Source organism: Dama dama, chromosome 20 (genome assembly GCF_033118175.1).
Source record: "Dama dama isolate Ldn47 chromosome 20, ASM3311817v1, whole genome shotgun sequence".
In the NCBI taxonomy this organism is placed as follows: domain Eukaryota; kingdom Metazoa; phylum Chordata; class Mammalia; order Artiodactyla; family Cervidae; genus Dama; species Dama dama.
In genome coordinates, this window is record NC_083700.1 from 72083961 (window position 1) to 72100760 (window position 16800).

General features: G+C 40.8%; 2 protein-coding genes across 10 annotated transcripts in view; both read left to right on the top strand.

Moving 5' to 3' along the window:
* PTGER3 (prostaglandin E receptor 3) overlaps positions 1 to 16800 on the top strand; it is a 239123-nt gene that overhangs the window by 16670 nt on the left and 205653 nt on the right. The window lies entirely within an intron of this gene.
* On the top strand, positions 3552 to 4232 carry LOC133041718 (uncharacterized; the record flags this gene model as incomplete). Its single annotated transcript, XM_061122700.1, has 1 exon — positions 3552 to 4232. A coding segment is annotated over exon 1 (681 nt), but the record flags the coding sequence as incomplete, so codon positions are not given.

Genomic DNA, 16800 nt, shown 5'->3' on the forward strand with positions numbered 1-16800 from the left:
TAAAGAATCTGCCTGCAATGGAACAGACCTGTATTCAGTCCCTGGGTCAGAAAGATCTGGAGAAGGAAATGGCTATCCACTCCAATAGTCTTGCCTGGAAAATTCCATGGACAGAGGAGCCTGGCAGGCTGCAGTCCATGGGGTCGCAAAGAGTCAGACACCACATGACTGAACGACTAACACACAAAATATTTTTAGGTTACTTCATTGAAAATGTCACACACAAAAAGAACAGATTGATTGAGAATGGTCAATGATCATGGAAACTGTCTGGGTCACATAATTATAGTGATTAAAGGTTTCCTGCAATATCTTTGTTGATTCATTAATTGATTACCCTTCTTAAGAGCTTGGGTTTCTAGAGAACATACTGTGAAAATCCCTGTAGAAGTGACAAGAATTTTGATTGTTCTACAGCAAACTATTAAAGGATTCCATTCAACACAGCGCCTACAATTTAGGAGGTTTTTTTTCGGTAAAGGGGCAGCATCAATTTCATCCGGTTCCTTCTGTCTCTTCAGGTTTAGAAAACTCACATACATTGGTAAAGTTTTACTAGGCAAACATTTTTCAGCTAGTACAATTCACAAATATTATTCCTTTTACTAAACTATTTATAAAACAAATAAAACTGTTTATTGAGTTCTCTTGGCTTAGCGGGAAAGTGTTTGACTATAGTCAAAATTAGAAAATTTGTTTTGACAGTTTTAAAACTTCTAGCATGATGAAATGCAATTGGGATTCTGCAAACCTGCTGTAATCTGTATTCCCCCCCCCCCCCCTTATAATTATAGAGAAGAAAGAGAGTCCTACTGAACTTCAGTGTGTTCACAGTGACCCTATAATATGGAATTCAGGCATTTTTCCACCTAGCACTCTCTCACCCAGATTAAAAGGCTTCAGATTCCTTAGTTTAATCCTAAAAATCTTGGATTTTGGCCACATTTACCATGCATTTTCCATTCCTCCCCCAGCATCCCTACCTTTAGTTGTAGAAATCAATCTGTAGTTCCTAGAATAACTCACAGAATTACACACTTAGAAGTGTGACCTCCATACTGCAAACCTCTCCAGAAACTTCTGCTATTTTAGGGGAGAGTGAAAGTGAAAGTCACTCAGTCATGTTCGATTCGTTGTGACCCCTTGTACTATATACAATCCATGGAATTCTCCAGGCCAGAATACTGGAGTGGGTAGCCTTTCCTTTCTCCAGGGGATCTTCCCAACCCAGGTCTCCCACATTGGTGAGGGGATTTTTTACCAGCTGAGCCACAAGGAAAGCCCCTATTCTAGGGGAGGTGTGTGCTAAGTTGCTTCAGTCACATCAGATTCTTTTTGACCTCATGGTCTGTAGCCTGCCAGGCTCCTCTGTCCATGGGATTCTCCAGGCCAGAATACTGGAGTGGGTAGCCTTTCCCTTTTCCAGGGGATCTTCCCCACCCAGGGATGGAACCCTTGTCTCATGTCTCCTGCACTGACAGGTGGTTTTTATTTTTGTTTCTCCATCACATCCTAGATTTATTACAACTGTCCTGCAGGCAAGAGGAGAGAACTATTATATCGACACTTCAATTCTATGGATACATCTTAAATAGAGGGAGAATTCAACCAAGAATACAGGGTAAACTATTCCCAAGCTCCAGGAAGCAGTCATGTGACTGAGCTGCATTTTTTACAGACAAATGAGGCAGTAGCTCTTCACATCAGTTTTCTGACAGTTTTTATACAATATGTTTCTGTGGCACAGGAGAGAAATAATCAGAGCTCACAATGTAATTTTTACACCGTTGTCACAGTGTGTGACCTTTTGTTTTCATAAAGATACATTGTAATAAACTTCTTGCCCTTGAGTTTATAGTTTGTAATAATCTATGACTAATACTCTGCATTCAAATGGGAATATCTTTCCTTTTCTCCTTTGCTTTTCGCTTCTCTTCTTCTCACAGCTATTTGTAAGGCCGCCTCAGACAACCATTTTGCCTTTTTGTATTTCTTTTCCATGGGGATGGTCTTGATCCCTGTCTCCTGTACAATGTCACGAACCTCCGTCCATAGTTCATCAGGCTCTCTGTCCATCAGATCTAGTCCCTTAAATCTACTTCTCACTTCCACTGTATAGTCATAAGGGATCTGATTTAGGTCATACCTGAATGGTCTAGTGGTTTTCCCTACTTTCTTCAGTTTAAGTCTGAATTTGGCAATAAGGAGTTCATGATCTGAGCCACAGTCAGCTCCTGGTCTTGTTTTTGCTGACTGTATAGAGCTTCTCCATCTTTGGCTGAAAAGAGTATAATCAATCTGATTTCGGTGTTGACCATCTGGTGATGTCCATGTGTAGAGTCTTCTCTTGTGTTTTTGGAAGAGGGTGTTTGCTATGACCAGTGCGTTCTCTTGGCAAAACTCTGTTAGCCTTTGCCCTGCTTCATTCCGTACCAAGGCCAAATTTCCCTGTTACTCCAGGTATTTCTTGACTTCCTACTTTTGCATTCCAGTCCTCTATAATGAAAAGGACATCTTTTTTGGGTGTTAGTTCTAAAAGGTCTTGTAGGTTTTCATAGAACCGTTCAACTTCAGCTTCTTCAGCATTACTGGTCAGAGAATAGACTTGGATTACTGTGATATTGAATGGTTTGCCTTGGAAATGAACAGAGATCATTCTGTCGTTTTTGAGACTGCATCCAAGTACTGCATTTCGGACTCTTTTGTTGGCCATGATGGCTACTCCATTTCTTCTAAGGGCTTCCTGCCTACAGTAGTAGATATAATGGTCATCTGAGTTAAATTCACCCATTCCAGTCCATTTTAGTTTGCTGATTCCTAGAATGCCGACATTCACTCTTGGCATCTCCTGTTTGACCACTTCCAATTTGCTTAATTTATGGACCTAACATTCCAGGTTCCTATGCAATATTGCTCTTTACAGCATCGCACCTTGCTTCTATCACCAGTCACATCCATAACTGGGTATTGTTTTTGCCTTGGCTCCATCCCTTCATTCTTTCTGGAGTTATTTCTCCATTGATTTCCATTAGCATATTGGGCACCTACCAACCTGGGGAGTTCCTCTTTCAGTATCCTATCATTTTGCCTTCTCATACTGTTCATGGGGTTCTCAAGGCAAGAATACTGAAGTGGTTTGCCATTCTATTCTCCAGTGGGCCACATTCTGTCAGATCTCTCCATCATGACCCGACTGTCTTGGGTGGCCCCACACGGCATGGCTTAGTTTCATTGAGTTAGACAGGACTGTGGTCCTGTGATCAGATTGGCTAGTTTTCTGTGATTATGATTTTAGTGTGTCTGCCCTCTGATGCCCCCTGGCAACACCTACCGTCTTATTTGGGTTTCTCTTACCTCAGACGTGGGGTATCTCTTCTCGGCTGCTCCAGCAAAGCACAGCCGCTGCTCCTTACCTTGGTGGAGGGGTATCTTCTCACCGCAGCCCCTCCTGACCTTGAACGTGGAGTAGTTCCTCTCAGCCCTCCTGCACCAGGAGAGATAAGAAAGCCTACCTCAGTGATCAGTGCAAAGAAATAGAGGAAAACAACAGAATGGGAAAGAGTAGAGATCTCTTCAAGAAAATTAGAGATACCAAGGGAACATTTCAGGCAAAGATGGGTTCGATAAAGGACAGAAATGGTATGGACCTAACAGAAGCAGAAGATATTAAGAAGAGGTGGCAAGAATACACAGAAGAACTGTACAAAAAAGATCTTCACGACTCAGATAATCACAATGGTGTTATCACTGACCTAGAGCCAGACATCCTGGAATGTGAAGTCAAGTGGGCCTTGGAAAGCATCACTATGAACAAAGCTAGTGGATGTGATGGAATTCCAGTTGAGCTCTTTCAAATCCTGAAAGATGATGCTGTGAAAGTGCTGCACTCAATATGCCAGCAAATTTGGAGAATGCAGCAGTGGCCACAGGACTGGAAAAGGTCAGTTTTCATTCCAATCCCTAAGAAAGGCAATCCCAAAGAATGCTCAAACTACCGCACAATTGCACTCATCTCTCACTCTAGTAAAGTCATGCTCAAAATTCTCCAAGCCAGGCTTCAGCAATACGTGAACCGAGAACTTCCAGATATTCAAGCTGGTTTTAGAAAAGGCAGAGGAACCAGAGATCAAATTGCCAACATCCGCTGGATCATTGAAAAAGCAAGAGAGTTCCAGAAAAACATCTATTTCTGCTTTATTGACTATGCCAAAGCCTTTGACTGTGTGGATCACAATAAACTGTGGAAAATTCTGAAAGAGATGGGATACCAGACCACCTGACCTGCCTCTTGAGAAACCTGTATGCAGGTCAGGAAGCAACAGTTAGAACTGGACATGGAACAATAGACTGGTTCCAAATAGGAAAAGGAGTACGTCAAGGCTGTATATTGTCACCCTGCTTATTTAACTTATATGCAGAGTACATCATGAGAAACGCTGGGCTGGAAGAAGCACAAGTTGGAATCAAGATTGCCGGGAGAAATATCAATAACCTCAGATATGCAGATGACACCACCCTTATGGCAGAAAGTGAAGAGGAACTAAAAAGCCTCTTGATAAAAGTGAAAGCGGAGAGTGAAAAAGTTGACTTAAAGCTTAACATTCAGAAAACTAAGATCATGGCATCCGGTCCCATCACCTCATGGGAAATAGATGGGGAGACAGTGGAAACAGTATCAGACTTTATTTTGGGGGGGCTCCAAAATCACTGCAGATGGTGATTGCAGCCATGAAATTAAAAGACAGTTACTCCTTGGAAGGAGAGTTATGACCAACCTAGACAGCATATTAAAAAGCAGAGACATTACTTTGCCAACAAAGGTCTGTCAGTCAAAGCTATGGTTTTTCCAGTGGTCATGCATGGATGTGAGAGTTGGACTGTGAAGAAAGCTGAGCACCGAAAAGTTGATGCTTTTGAACTGTGGTATTGGAGAAGACCCTTGAGAGTCCCTTGGACTGCAAGGAGATCCAACCAGTCCATCCTAAGGGAGATCAGTCCTGGGTGTTCATTGGAAGGACTGATGCTGAAGCTGAAACTCCAGTACTTTGGCCACCTCATGCGAAGAGTTAACTCATTGGAAAAGACCCTGATGCTGGAAGGGACTGGGGGCAGGAGGAGAAGGGGACGACAGAGGATGAGATGGCTGGATGGCATCACCGGCTCGATGGGCGTGAGTTTGAGTCAACTCCGGGAGGTGGTGATGGACTGGAAGGCCTGGGGTGCTGCAATTCATGGGGTCGCAAAGAGTCGGACACGACTGAGCGACCGAACTGAACTGAACTGAACTGATGACTAATACACTAAAATTGCCTTTTTAATGTGGTCGTCAACCTGAGAGAATGGTCAGATCAGCTCCCGGACAGTCAGCACTGTGTTCCTCTCCATCTGCATATGGCAAAGTGACCCCACGAGGAGCCAGACAGCAGGGTGACCGTGGAGATCCGGAGCCCTCCTGAGTCCCCAGGCGCCGTGGGGGCCTGGGCGGGTGGGGGTGGGAGGGCGATGGCTTGGCTCGGTCGGGGCCGGCGCTGCGGGGCTTCCCCTCCAGGGCTGGGAAGTCTGGGGTTTCGATACCACCGCGGAGAAAACAGGAAGATCAGGCGAGTGGACCAACGCGAGAAACCGCCGGTGAATTCTGAAGTTGACGGATGTAACTGTAAACAGCACCAGCCTCCCTTAAGTGTGTCTGTGACTGTCACCGGGGAGCAGACGGCGACGCTCACCGCGATGGTTCTGTCGCGGCATCCGCGGCGTCTCGGACCTCAGCCGCCCTACGGTCGGGTGGGCACCAGCCGCTCACTGCGCCGCTGGACACACTTGACCGTCACTCCGTCGCTGGACGCCAGGGTGGCCGGTGGGAGACATGGAGACCCGGCTCGCGGGGAAAGGAGGAAGAATACCGAAGTGGGCTGCCAGGCCCTTCTCCTAGGGATCGAACCCTTGTCTCTGGTGTCTCCTGCACTGACAGGCGGGTTTTTCACCACTGTGCCTCCCGGGAAGCCCGTTTTAGAAGACAGAGCTTCTCTAATCCTGGAGACTGCTTTAAATGCCCTGCTTCTATACTCCGTAGGCACGCACATGCCCTTTTCATTTAATTCTGTACAGTTATATTTACAGTTGTCGTAATATCTATTATGACAATAGGATGATTGCCCACAGCAGACAAATGCTTACTTTACAATAGGCACTGAGCGAAGCATTTCGCAGACATAATCTCATTTTCTTCTGTCAACAACTCTACAAGGGGATGCTGTTATCTCTTTTTTCAGATGAGGAAATTGGTTTTGAGATGTTAAGTAACTTTACCAGGGCCACAAAGTTAATGAAAAGCGGAGCTGACCCTCAAATCCAGATTTGTCTAGCTTTATAGCCTATGTAATGAACCGCTAAATTAAATGGCCTCCCTCTTGTTAATATCCACTTATTTGTCTGATTCACTGTAAACTGCTAAAGAGCAGAGACCTTACCATATTTGTCTATAAATCTTCGTGGCCCATAGCAGCCTCTCAATGAATGATTGTGGAATGAGTGAATGAAGAAACGAAGTTGTAGTAAACTGAAGGGGACATGAGATTTAGAATCAGAAAATTGATTTAGAATCGGAAAATCATAAGTTTAGCCCTAAGTTTTACATATATTACATGGTTTATAATCTTCACATGAATTTTTCAAGGCAGGAGACATTTCTCTTTTTATTTTTTTTTCTTTGCTGGGTAAGCAGCTTGCTTTAAGACCCACAGTTGGTGAATGGTATTGAGCAAATCAAGCCCAAATGTTTTTTTATTCCAAAACCACAAAGGAGCTTTGGAATGCAGCTTGAGTCTAATGAATGATGGTACTAATTTAAACAGTAAAACTGTGAGCATTATATTAAAAAAAAAAATGAAAAAGCATTACGCCTTTCCCCTTATTTGTTACCTTTTATTGCTTCTACATTGTTGTTAGTAATAAAAATTCTTATAAAGACTGAAAACTGTAAGAATGGGAGCCACAGCATTGTGTTTGTAAAACAAGAGAGAAATTAATTGGAAGCAGTGGGTAGAGGCAGTGGGAAACAGCTGCTCTAATGCCTGGTATCCAAAGAAGAGAAAAACAAAAAGGATGTTTCGGAAGGTGCCCTGCGGATAACAATTAAATGCTGAGGGATTTTAGCAACAATAGGGAAACAGTAAAACTAACAAAACAATGCTTCAAAAGATGCCCAAAAGTTTCAGTATATCAGTGTTGCCCTCAGTTGTTATTAGAGATGGTATAACATGGTATTATTTCTATTCTTCAGAATAAAGAACATAATTACAAATCTAGGGGTGGGACAGCCTTCAGAGTTGATTAATCCAGAAGCGCAGCACTGTAATCAAGAAAGCTTGCCCCTTCTTATACAGTCTAAGGTTTTGGCCTCATCCTGTCTATGGCTTGTTCGCCTTGGGTAGTAGGCTGGTTGCTAGTACATGCTTCTTTGTTCATTTCTTGCAGGACAAAGAAGCTTTGTTTTTCTATGGCTCTCTCCTAAAAATGAAGAAACTTTTCCTGGGATGTCCCTGGGGAGCTTCCTCTTAGAACTTATTGCCTAGTATGGGGTCACATCATCATCCTTGATCCAGACATTTCCAGCAGCTAGGGATGGGTCAGCCCTGAAGCACTTAGGCTCCAATGAAAATAGGTTTTCTGATGAGAAGGGGAGATGGGAGAATGGAGAAAGGCAAAAATGGACACTGTGGTGATGATATTTCTGCTTTTTAATTGAGAGAATACAGGTGGAAGCCCATCAAAATGTATAAGGCACTGGACCTGCACTGTCCAATATGGTAGCACTAGCCACGTGGTTATTAGACACTTGAAATGTGATCACTCCAAACTGAGATACAATGAAAATAGAAAGCAGAATCTTTTCATTAGAGTATTTTGAAAAATAAAACTTATTTACAGTATAAATATCACATGATACTTGATGGTGTTCATCTGCCATCTGTACAGTACCTGAAAGGAAAGAGTGATTGTGAAGATGTATTACAAAGCTGCTACATAAACCTTAATGGATTATGGGGTTAAAAAGGGACTTGTGCCTCTACTGGATATGGCAAGTTACCAATCTGTTGTGTTATAGCCACATTCTTCTGCACTGGAATTTATGTACTAGTTAGGATGTGACAGTGAAGGGCTCTTTTATGCTTCATTGTATTGTTCTTAACATCAAAATAATAATAGTACCCAAAACAATAACAGCCAATACTTACATAGTACTTATTATAAGTCAGATTACAATACTGTCTAACTCTATGTCTGTTAACTCAACGACCTGGAAGGTGAGTGGGTTGCAAAATCAATGTCTTCAGTTCTGCTACTTTGAAACCCAAAAGGAGAGTCAGTCACCAGCAATATTTGGTTACCACTTTTCCCTTCACAACAGCCGAGCAGTAAAAGTGCAAGTTAAACCCAGTTAACACAGTTCTCTTTTAAAAAGTTGAGGCATTGGCAGCTGAACTTCTTGTCATAAAGAGGAAATCATAGAAAGTTCTCCTTAATATCAAGGAAAAAACGATGCTGCTATATGATGCTTTACTCCCCTCAAGTTGTGGATATGGCATTGACTGTTACTTAGCCCCTATTTATAGTCAACAGAACAAGACTGTAAAGAAAGCTGGCAAGTTTGCAGAGGGAGTGTTTTGTGTTGGGAAAAAGAAAATAATATAGCGTCAGGAAGTTCCTTTGCTAACATAACTAGAAACCTAACATTGGCAGGGAATTCTGCAAGTAAATTAAACTGTTATTGATGCATTTTCCGTTAGATTCTGAGGGAGAGTATTTTACATATTTATTATAATATAGGCATAAGATATGGCTTCCCAGGTGGCACTAGTGGTAAAGAATCTGCCTACCAATGTAGAAGTATGAGACGCAGGTTCAATCCCTGGGCTGGGAATATCCCCTGGAGGAGGGCATCACAACCCACTCCAGTATTCTTGCCTGGAGAATCCCATGGACAGAGGAGCCTGGGGCTACAGTCCATGGGGTTGTAAAGAGTCGGACACAACTGAAGCGACTTGGCATGCATGCGTATTCTTTTGTGTGTGTATATATATATATATATACCACATTTTCTTTATCCATTCATCTGTTGACAGGCATTTAGTTTGCATCTATGTCTTGGCTATTAAAAAATAGTGCTTGCTGCAGTGACTAGGGGCATGCATGTATCTTTTTGAATTGTAAATTTCTCCAGATAAATGCTCAGGAGTAGGCTGCAGAATCATATGATAACTCTATTTTTAGTTTTTCTAGGGAAACGCCATACTGTTCTCCATAGTGGCTATACCAATTTACATTCCCACCAGCAGTAGGTGAGAATCCTTTTTATCCACAACCTGTCTAGCATTTATTATTTTTAGGTAGAAAAAAATTATTTTCTTATTGAAATATAGTTGACATAGAACATTATGTTCAATATTATGTTAGTTTTAGGTGTACTACAAAATGATTTGACATTTGCATATATCAGTACCATCTGTCCCACACAAAGTTATTACAATATTATTGACCATATTCTTTGTGTTGTATTTTACATCTGCATTACTATTTATTATATAAGTGGAGGTTTGTACCTCTTAATCTCTTTGAAGTATTTTGTGCTCCCACCTCCCTCTCTTCTGGCAACTAATTGTTCTCTGTATCTATGAATCTGTTTTCTATTGTTTTTTAGTGTCTATTTCATTTATTTCTGCTCTAATCTTTATTGTTTCTTCCCTTCTAATAAGTTTGGGGTTTGTTCATTCTTTTTTAGTTCCTTTAGGTGTAAGGTTAGAGTGTTTATTTTAGATTTTTTGTTTGTTTGCTTCCAAAGATAGATTTACTTCACTATAAACTTCCTAAAATTACTGTTATTGTGTCCCACAGATTTTGGATTATTATGTTTCCATTTTCATTTGTCTCCAGGTATTTAATTTCCTGTTTTATGCTTCAGTTACTCATTGGCTCTTTAGTAGCATGTTTAGCCTTCATATGTTTGTGTTTTACTTTGCAGCTTTTTCCTATTAGTTGATTTCTTGTCTCATTCTGTGGTCAGCAAAGGTGCTTGTTATGATTTCAGTTTTCCTAAATTTATTGAGACTTGTTTTTTGGCCAGCATGGAATCTATCCTGGAAAATTTTCTATATGCACCTGAAAAAAAAAATGTGTATTTTGCTGCTTTTCTCTTGTTACTTTTAAGATTCTCTCCTTATCTTTAATTTTTTTTTACCATTTTAATTATAATGTTTCTTGATGTGGACCTCTTTGGATTCATCTTGTTTGGGACTGTCTGTATCTTGGACCTGAATATCTGTTTCTTTACCCAATTTAGAAATGCTTTCAGCTGTTATTTCTTTAAGTAAGTTCTCTTTGTTTTTCTCTCTCACATCCTTTTTGGACCTTTATAATGTGAACACTCCTCTGTCCATGGAATTCTCCAGGCAAGAATACTGGGGTGAGTTGCCATTCCCTTCTCCAGGGGATCTTCCCAACCCAGGGATAAAACCTAGATCTCCTGCACTGCAGGCAGATTCTTTACCATCTGAGCCACCAAGGAAGTCCAGTGTGAACATTCAGATGCTTGAGTTGTCCCATAGATCTCTTTAATTATTCTCATTTTTTAAATTCTATTTTATGTTCCACTTAAGTGATTTCCGCTGCTCTGCCTTCCAGTCCACTGATCTGTTCCTCTGTATCATCTAATCTACTACTGATGCCTTCTAGTGTATTTTTTTTATTTCAGTTATTATATTCTTCAGCTCTGTTTGATTTTTCTCTGTATTTTCTAACTCCTTGTTAAAATTCTCACTGTGTTTATCCATTCTTCTCCTGAGTTTTGTTGGACATCATTATGATCATTACCTCAAACTCTTTATTGGGTGGCTTGCTTATCTTTACTTCACTCTTTGTTTTTTTTTTCTCCTTCACTTTTTTTTTTCCTATCTTGTTCCTTTATTTGAAATATTTTCTTCCATCTCCTCATTTGGACAATTCTCTGTGTTTAATTGTAGGTATTAAGTAGGTCAATTATATTCCCTGATCTTGGAAAAGTGGCCTTATGTATGTAGGAGACTTATGTATATAGGAGACTTATGTATATAGCATCCAGCAGCACACACCCCTCTGCTCACCAGAGCCATATGCTCTAGGGCCACCCTCTATGTGGGCTATTTGGGCTCTTCTGTTGTGGCAGGGTCCACTGCCATGGGTGCACTGGTAAGCAGGGCTGGCTCTGACCCAGGTGGCTACTAGTCTGCTGGTGGCAGGACCAGGTCCTGGGGCAGCTGGCTGCAGGGGTCTGAGGTTTGTGGGGAGGGGGTCAGTCAGGGCTGGTGCCAACCCACTGGTGGGGGCAGGTGAACCCCTGGATTCCAAAATGGCACTTTCTATACCTGTTTCCTTGAGGTAGAATGAGCTCCTCAGAATGACTGTCACCGTAATGTATCTCCCCAAAGGGTGTCCCAGTTGACTATTCCCTATCCAGGAAGCTCTCCGAGATCAGCAAGTGGGCCTGACCCAGGCTTCTTTCAAATATCTGCCTCTGAGCTGAGTCTTGGGGAGTATGAGATTTTGCTTGCAGTCTTTAAGAGTAGAGTCTCTGTTTCCCACGGCCCCATAGTTCTCCCATAAGCAAGCCCTTCTGGCCTTCAAAGCCAAACATCTGGATGCTCATCTTCCCAGTGCAGGATCACTGGGCTGAAGAGCCCTTTGTGAAGCTTGGACCCCTGAATCCTTGGGGAAAACATCTGCCACTGTAATCCTCCTATTTATGGGTCTTGACTATCCTGCATCTCCATCCCTCCAACTCATCTTGTTGTGGTTCCTTTTTTTTTTTTTTTTTGGTTTCTTTTTTTTTTTTTTGGTTCCTTCTTTATATCTTCAGTTGTGAGAAATCTTTTCTGCTAGTCTTCAGGTAGTTCTCATAGACAGTGTCTCTGCAAAAAGCTGTAATTTTGGTGTGCCTATTGGAGGATTTAAGCTCAGCGTCTTTCTACTCTACCATCTTAGTCACACCTCTGTTTTATTATAAATATTTACTTCTCCTGTTGATTTTATAGCCCAGATTTCTAGCCTCTTCCAGGTTACTGCTATAACTATGAATATTCTACTTAAAATCATGAATGATAAGATGTGCTTGTGAAGTGAAAGTCGCTCAGTCGTGTCCGACTCTTTGCGACCCCATGGACTATACAGTCCATGGAATTCTCTAGGCCAGAGTACTGCAGTGGGTAGCCTTTCCCTTCTCCAGGGGATCTTCCCAACCCAGGGATCAAACCTAGGCCTCCCTCATTGCAGGCAGATTCTTTACCAGCTGAACCACAAGGGAAGATGTGCTTAAAGTCTATTAATAGCTAAATTGAAGCTGTCATCTTGGGTAATCATAATAACAGAAAGAAAAAAAGACCAGAGTCTTAAATGAAGAATAAACATCAATGAATTCGTGCTTTGGGTGAAAACTCTAGAATCTCCTACCCACAGATGGATAGGATGAACTCTACTATTACTATTTATTCATTTGCTAATTCAAAACTATTTATAAATCTATAGTGTAATATATTCTGGCCTAGTCCTGTCCTGAGATATACATAAAAAGATAGAAATAAGTCCTACTCTTGTAACAATTTTCATCTGCTAGGAGAGGCTGACAGTTAAGAAATAATGTAAAATGTGCAGGAGAGATAAAGGTAGTCAAGAATTTGGGGAGTCCATATTATGAATTATCTACCAGGCTTTTCAATAGTACATGAACTGTGAACTTCCAGATGTTCAAGCTGGATTTAGTAAAGGCAGAAGAACTAGAAATCAAATTGCCACCATCTGTTGGATCATCAAAAAAGCAAGAGAATTCCAGAAAATCATCTACTTCTGTTTTATTGGCTACTCCAAAGCCTTTGACTGTATGGATCACAACAAACCATGGAAATTCTGAAAGAGATGGGAATACCAGCCCCCTGACCTGCTCCTGAGAAATCTGTATGTATGCAGTTAAAGAAGCAACAGAACTGGACATGGAATAGACTTGTTCCAAATAGGGAAAGGAGTATGTCAAGACTGTGTATATTGTCACCCTGCTTATTTAACTTATATGTAGAGTAAATCATGCAAAATGCTGGGCTGGATGAAGCACAAGCTGGAATGAAGATTGCCCAGAGAAATATCAATAACCTCAGATATGTAGATGACAATACACTTATGGCAGAAAGCGAAAAAAAACTAAAGAGACTCTTTTTTTTGTTTTCATTTATTTTTATTAGTTGGAGGCTAATTACAATGTTGTAGTGATTTTTGCCATACATTGACATGAATCAGTCATGGATTTACATGTGTTCCTCATCCTGATCCCCCCTCCCACCTCCCTCCCCATCCCATCCCTCTGGGTCTTCCCAATGCACCAGCCCTGAGCACTTGTCTCATGCATCCAACCTGGGCTGGTGATCTGTTTCACACCTGATAGTACACTTATTTCAATGCTGTTCTCTCAGAACATCCCACCCTCACCTTCTCCCACAGAGTCCCAAAGTCTATTCTGTACATTTGTGTCTCTTTTTCTGTTTTGCATATAGGGTTATCATTACCATCTTTTTAAATTCCATATATATGTGTTAATATACTGTATTGGTCTTTATCTTTCTGGCTTACTTCACTCTGTATAATGGGCTCCAGTTTCATCCATCTCATTAGAACTGATTCAAATGATTTCTTTTTAATGGCTGAGTAATATTCCATGGTACATATACACTAAAGAGACTCTTGATGAAAGTGAAAGAGGAGAGTGAAAAAGTTGGCTTAAATCTCAACATTCAGAAAACTAAGATCATGGCATCTGGTCCCATCACTTCATGGCAAATAGATGGAGAAACAATGGAAACAGTGACAGACTTTATTTTGGGGGGGTCCTAAATCACTGCAAATGATGACTGCAGCCATGAAATTAAAAGATGTTGGCTCCTTGGAAGAAAAGCTATGACCAACCTGGACAGCATGTTGAAAAGGAGAGACATTACTTTGCCAACAAAGGTCTGTCTAATAAAGGCTATGGTTTTTCCAGTAGTCATGTATGGATGTGAGAGTTGGACTCTAAAGAAAGCTGAGTGCTGAAGAATTGATGCTTTTGAACTGTGGTGTTGGAGAAGACTGTTGAGAGTCCCTTGGACTGCAAGGAGATCCAACCAATCCATCCGAAAGGAAATCAGTCCTGAATATTTGTTGGAAGGACTGATGCTGAAGCTGAAACTCCGGTCCTTTGGCCACCTGATGCAAAGAACTGACTCATTTGAAAAGACCCTGATGCTGGGAAAGATTGAAGGCAGGAAGAGAAGGGGACAACAGAGGATGAGATGGTTGGATGGCATCACTGACTCAAAGGACATGAGTTTCAGTAAGCTCTGAGAGTTGGTGATGGACAGGGAAGCCTGGCATGTTACAGCCCATGGAGTCGCAAAGAGTCAGACACAACTGAGCAACTGAATTGAACTGACCAGGCTTTTGGCAGGGAAAATAACAGATAAACTGATGTTTCAAATATACACAAAAAATGAGTTGAAATTAGTTAAGTAAATAGAGGGGAGTGAGAGTTATAAGACCCAGGATCTACAGTTATAAAAGTTTAGAAGAAAGAAAACTGGCACTTTTGAAGAACTCAAAGAAGTTCAAAGTAATTGAAATATAGATGTGGGAGTAAAAATGGTGAGCATTTAGTCTACGGGGTCCTAGTTATGATGAGCCTTCAATGTCCACCTTAAAAGGTTTAGACTTTATACTCAGGGCAATGAAAAGCCGTTGAAAAAGCTTTTTAAAGTGGAATAGCAGTCAATTTTTTATTTCAGGAGCATCCTTGTAAACAGCACAAAGGGGCCCAGAATGGAGTCTAACAAATCACATAATCGACAACTGTAGTAGGTTTGACAGAGATGATGGTTGTCTCACTTTGGGGTCAATGGGAGTGAAAATGAAATAAGTGATGGATTAAAAATATTAGGAACTTATTGGGCAATTTGTGATTGAGTGTGAATAATATTACTGATGAGGTGGAATGGGAGATAAACAGCTAGAGAAGAGACACAGAGAGAGAGCAGTAAATCAAGATGAACCAAGAATAATTCTTTAGTTTCTGTCTTAGGGAACTGGGTTTACGGAGATGGGGAAGATTGGTGGAGAAGCAGCTTTGAAGAAGATAATGATTTCAGTTTGAACCTGCTGAATTTAATATAAGACATCTAGGCAGAATTGTGCTTTAGGCACCTAAATCAATCAATCTGGAGATTAGAGAAGAGGTACAGCCTATACTACATAGATGGGTTTTGAAGTCTTTGGGGTAGAAGAGTTTGCCCAATGAGTTTGTACATAGAGGCTCCTTCCCATATATATGAGATAGAACTAAAAAAAAACTGCTAACATTTTCAGGATGAATAGAGAAATAGAACCATAAAGGAGACTGCAAATGAGCACCCAGAGAGATACTGGGAAAATTAGGAAGAAAATCAGAACAAATGACTGTTGGAATGTTTGGAAAATAGAATCCTGAATGTTAGGCAACTTGAATTTTAAAGAAGAATGTATCAAGAAAGGCTGGTGAGTGTCCAGGGCATTTCAAAACCTTGCTGGCTGGCTTGGAAACAGCCTTTCCTGAAGATTTATGGGCACTGAGGTCACATTATAGCAGGTTTAGGAATAAATTTGAAGATAAAGAGGATAGACAACTTTTTGGAGAGTTCAGCTGTAACTTCTGGAGCAGTATATGTAAAGAGATGAGAATTCCACAGAAGGTAAAATGATAATGGAAAAAAGCCAAAAGTTAAAGACAAAAGAGGAAGGAGGTAACTGAGAAAATAAGACCTCTGACATTCATGAAGGATAGGATCCAAGGCACAAATAGAGGGTTAGTCTTAGCTAGGAGATAGAGACTCTTCTGTTTGAGCAAGAGGAAAGGAGGAATGGATAGCTGCTGGTGCTGATATTGGTCCTAAGAAGGTAAAAGGCACCTAAACTTTTTCTGTGATGTGAATTAGGATAGAAGATGTGTAAAATAGCCATTGTGGTGAATAAAAGTGAGAGACAGAGAGAGGGAGAGAGAGAGAGAGAGAGAGAGAGAGAGAAATGAGTTGACTAGGGAATGAGATAAGGAGATTGGGGACCAGGAATTCAAAAGGAGAGCCCAATGTGCCCGTATTTACCCAGTGCCCATCCCAAGTACATGATTGTCTATTTGAATCCCTCTGTGAGGTAATGTTGTCTCACAACATAGATCTTAAAAAAGAGTGTCATTTTGACATGAAACAAAGGAAGAAGTTGTCAGGTTAGAATCTCAGTCATTAGCCTGTGTTGTATACTTACTATGGCACAGGAAGGGACTCTTGCATGCCATTGTTGTACTGTCCATGAGTCACAGAGGCCAGTAATTTACAGCCAGACATCATATTCTCTTTAGTTAACCAGAAAACATTTGTCTATTAAATGTTTTAACCCATTATAGAGTCTCAGACTGTACCTATTGTTAAATTATTATCACATCAACTACCTAAGAATTCAAGCTAAAATGACCTCATGATGGTTCTAGGTTCTAAAATTTTGCCAGTAAATTATATAATAGGCCATTGTTTATACCTAAGCTTTCAACTTTTTGAATATGAATGCTTATTTTCTAAGTATGAAAATTATACACATGTTGTGGAGAATCTGGAAAGCAAAGAAAAATATAGAGAAGAAAATAGAAATGACCCTAATTTCCTACTCCAAGTTAACTACTTCTAGTATTTTTCTATATATACACACAGAGTTGGTTTTTTTCCTTTTGGA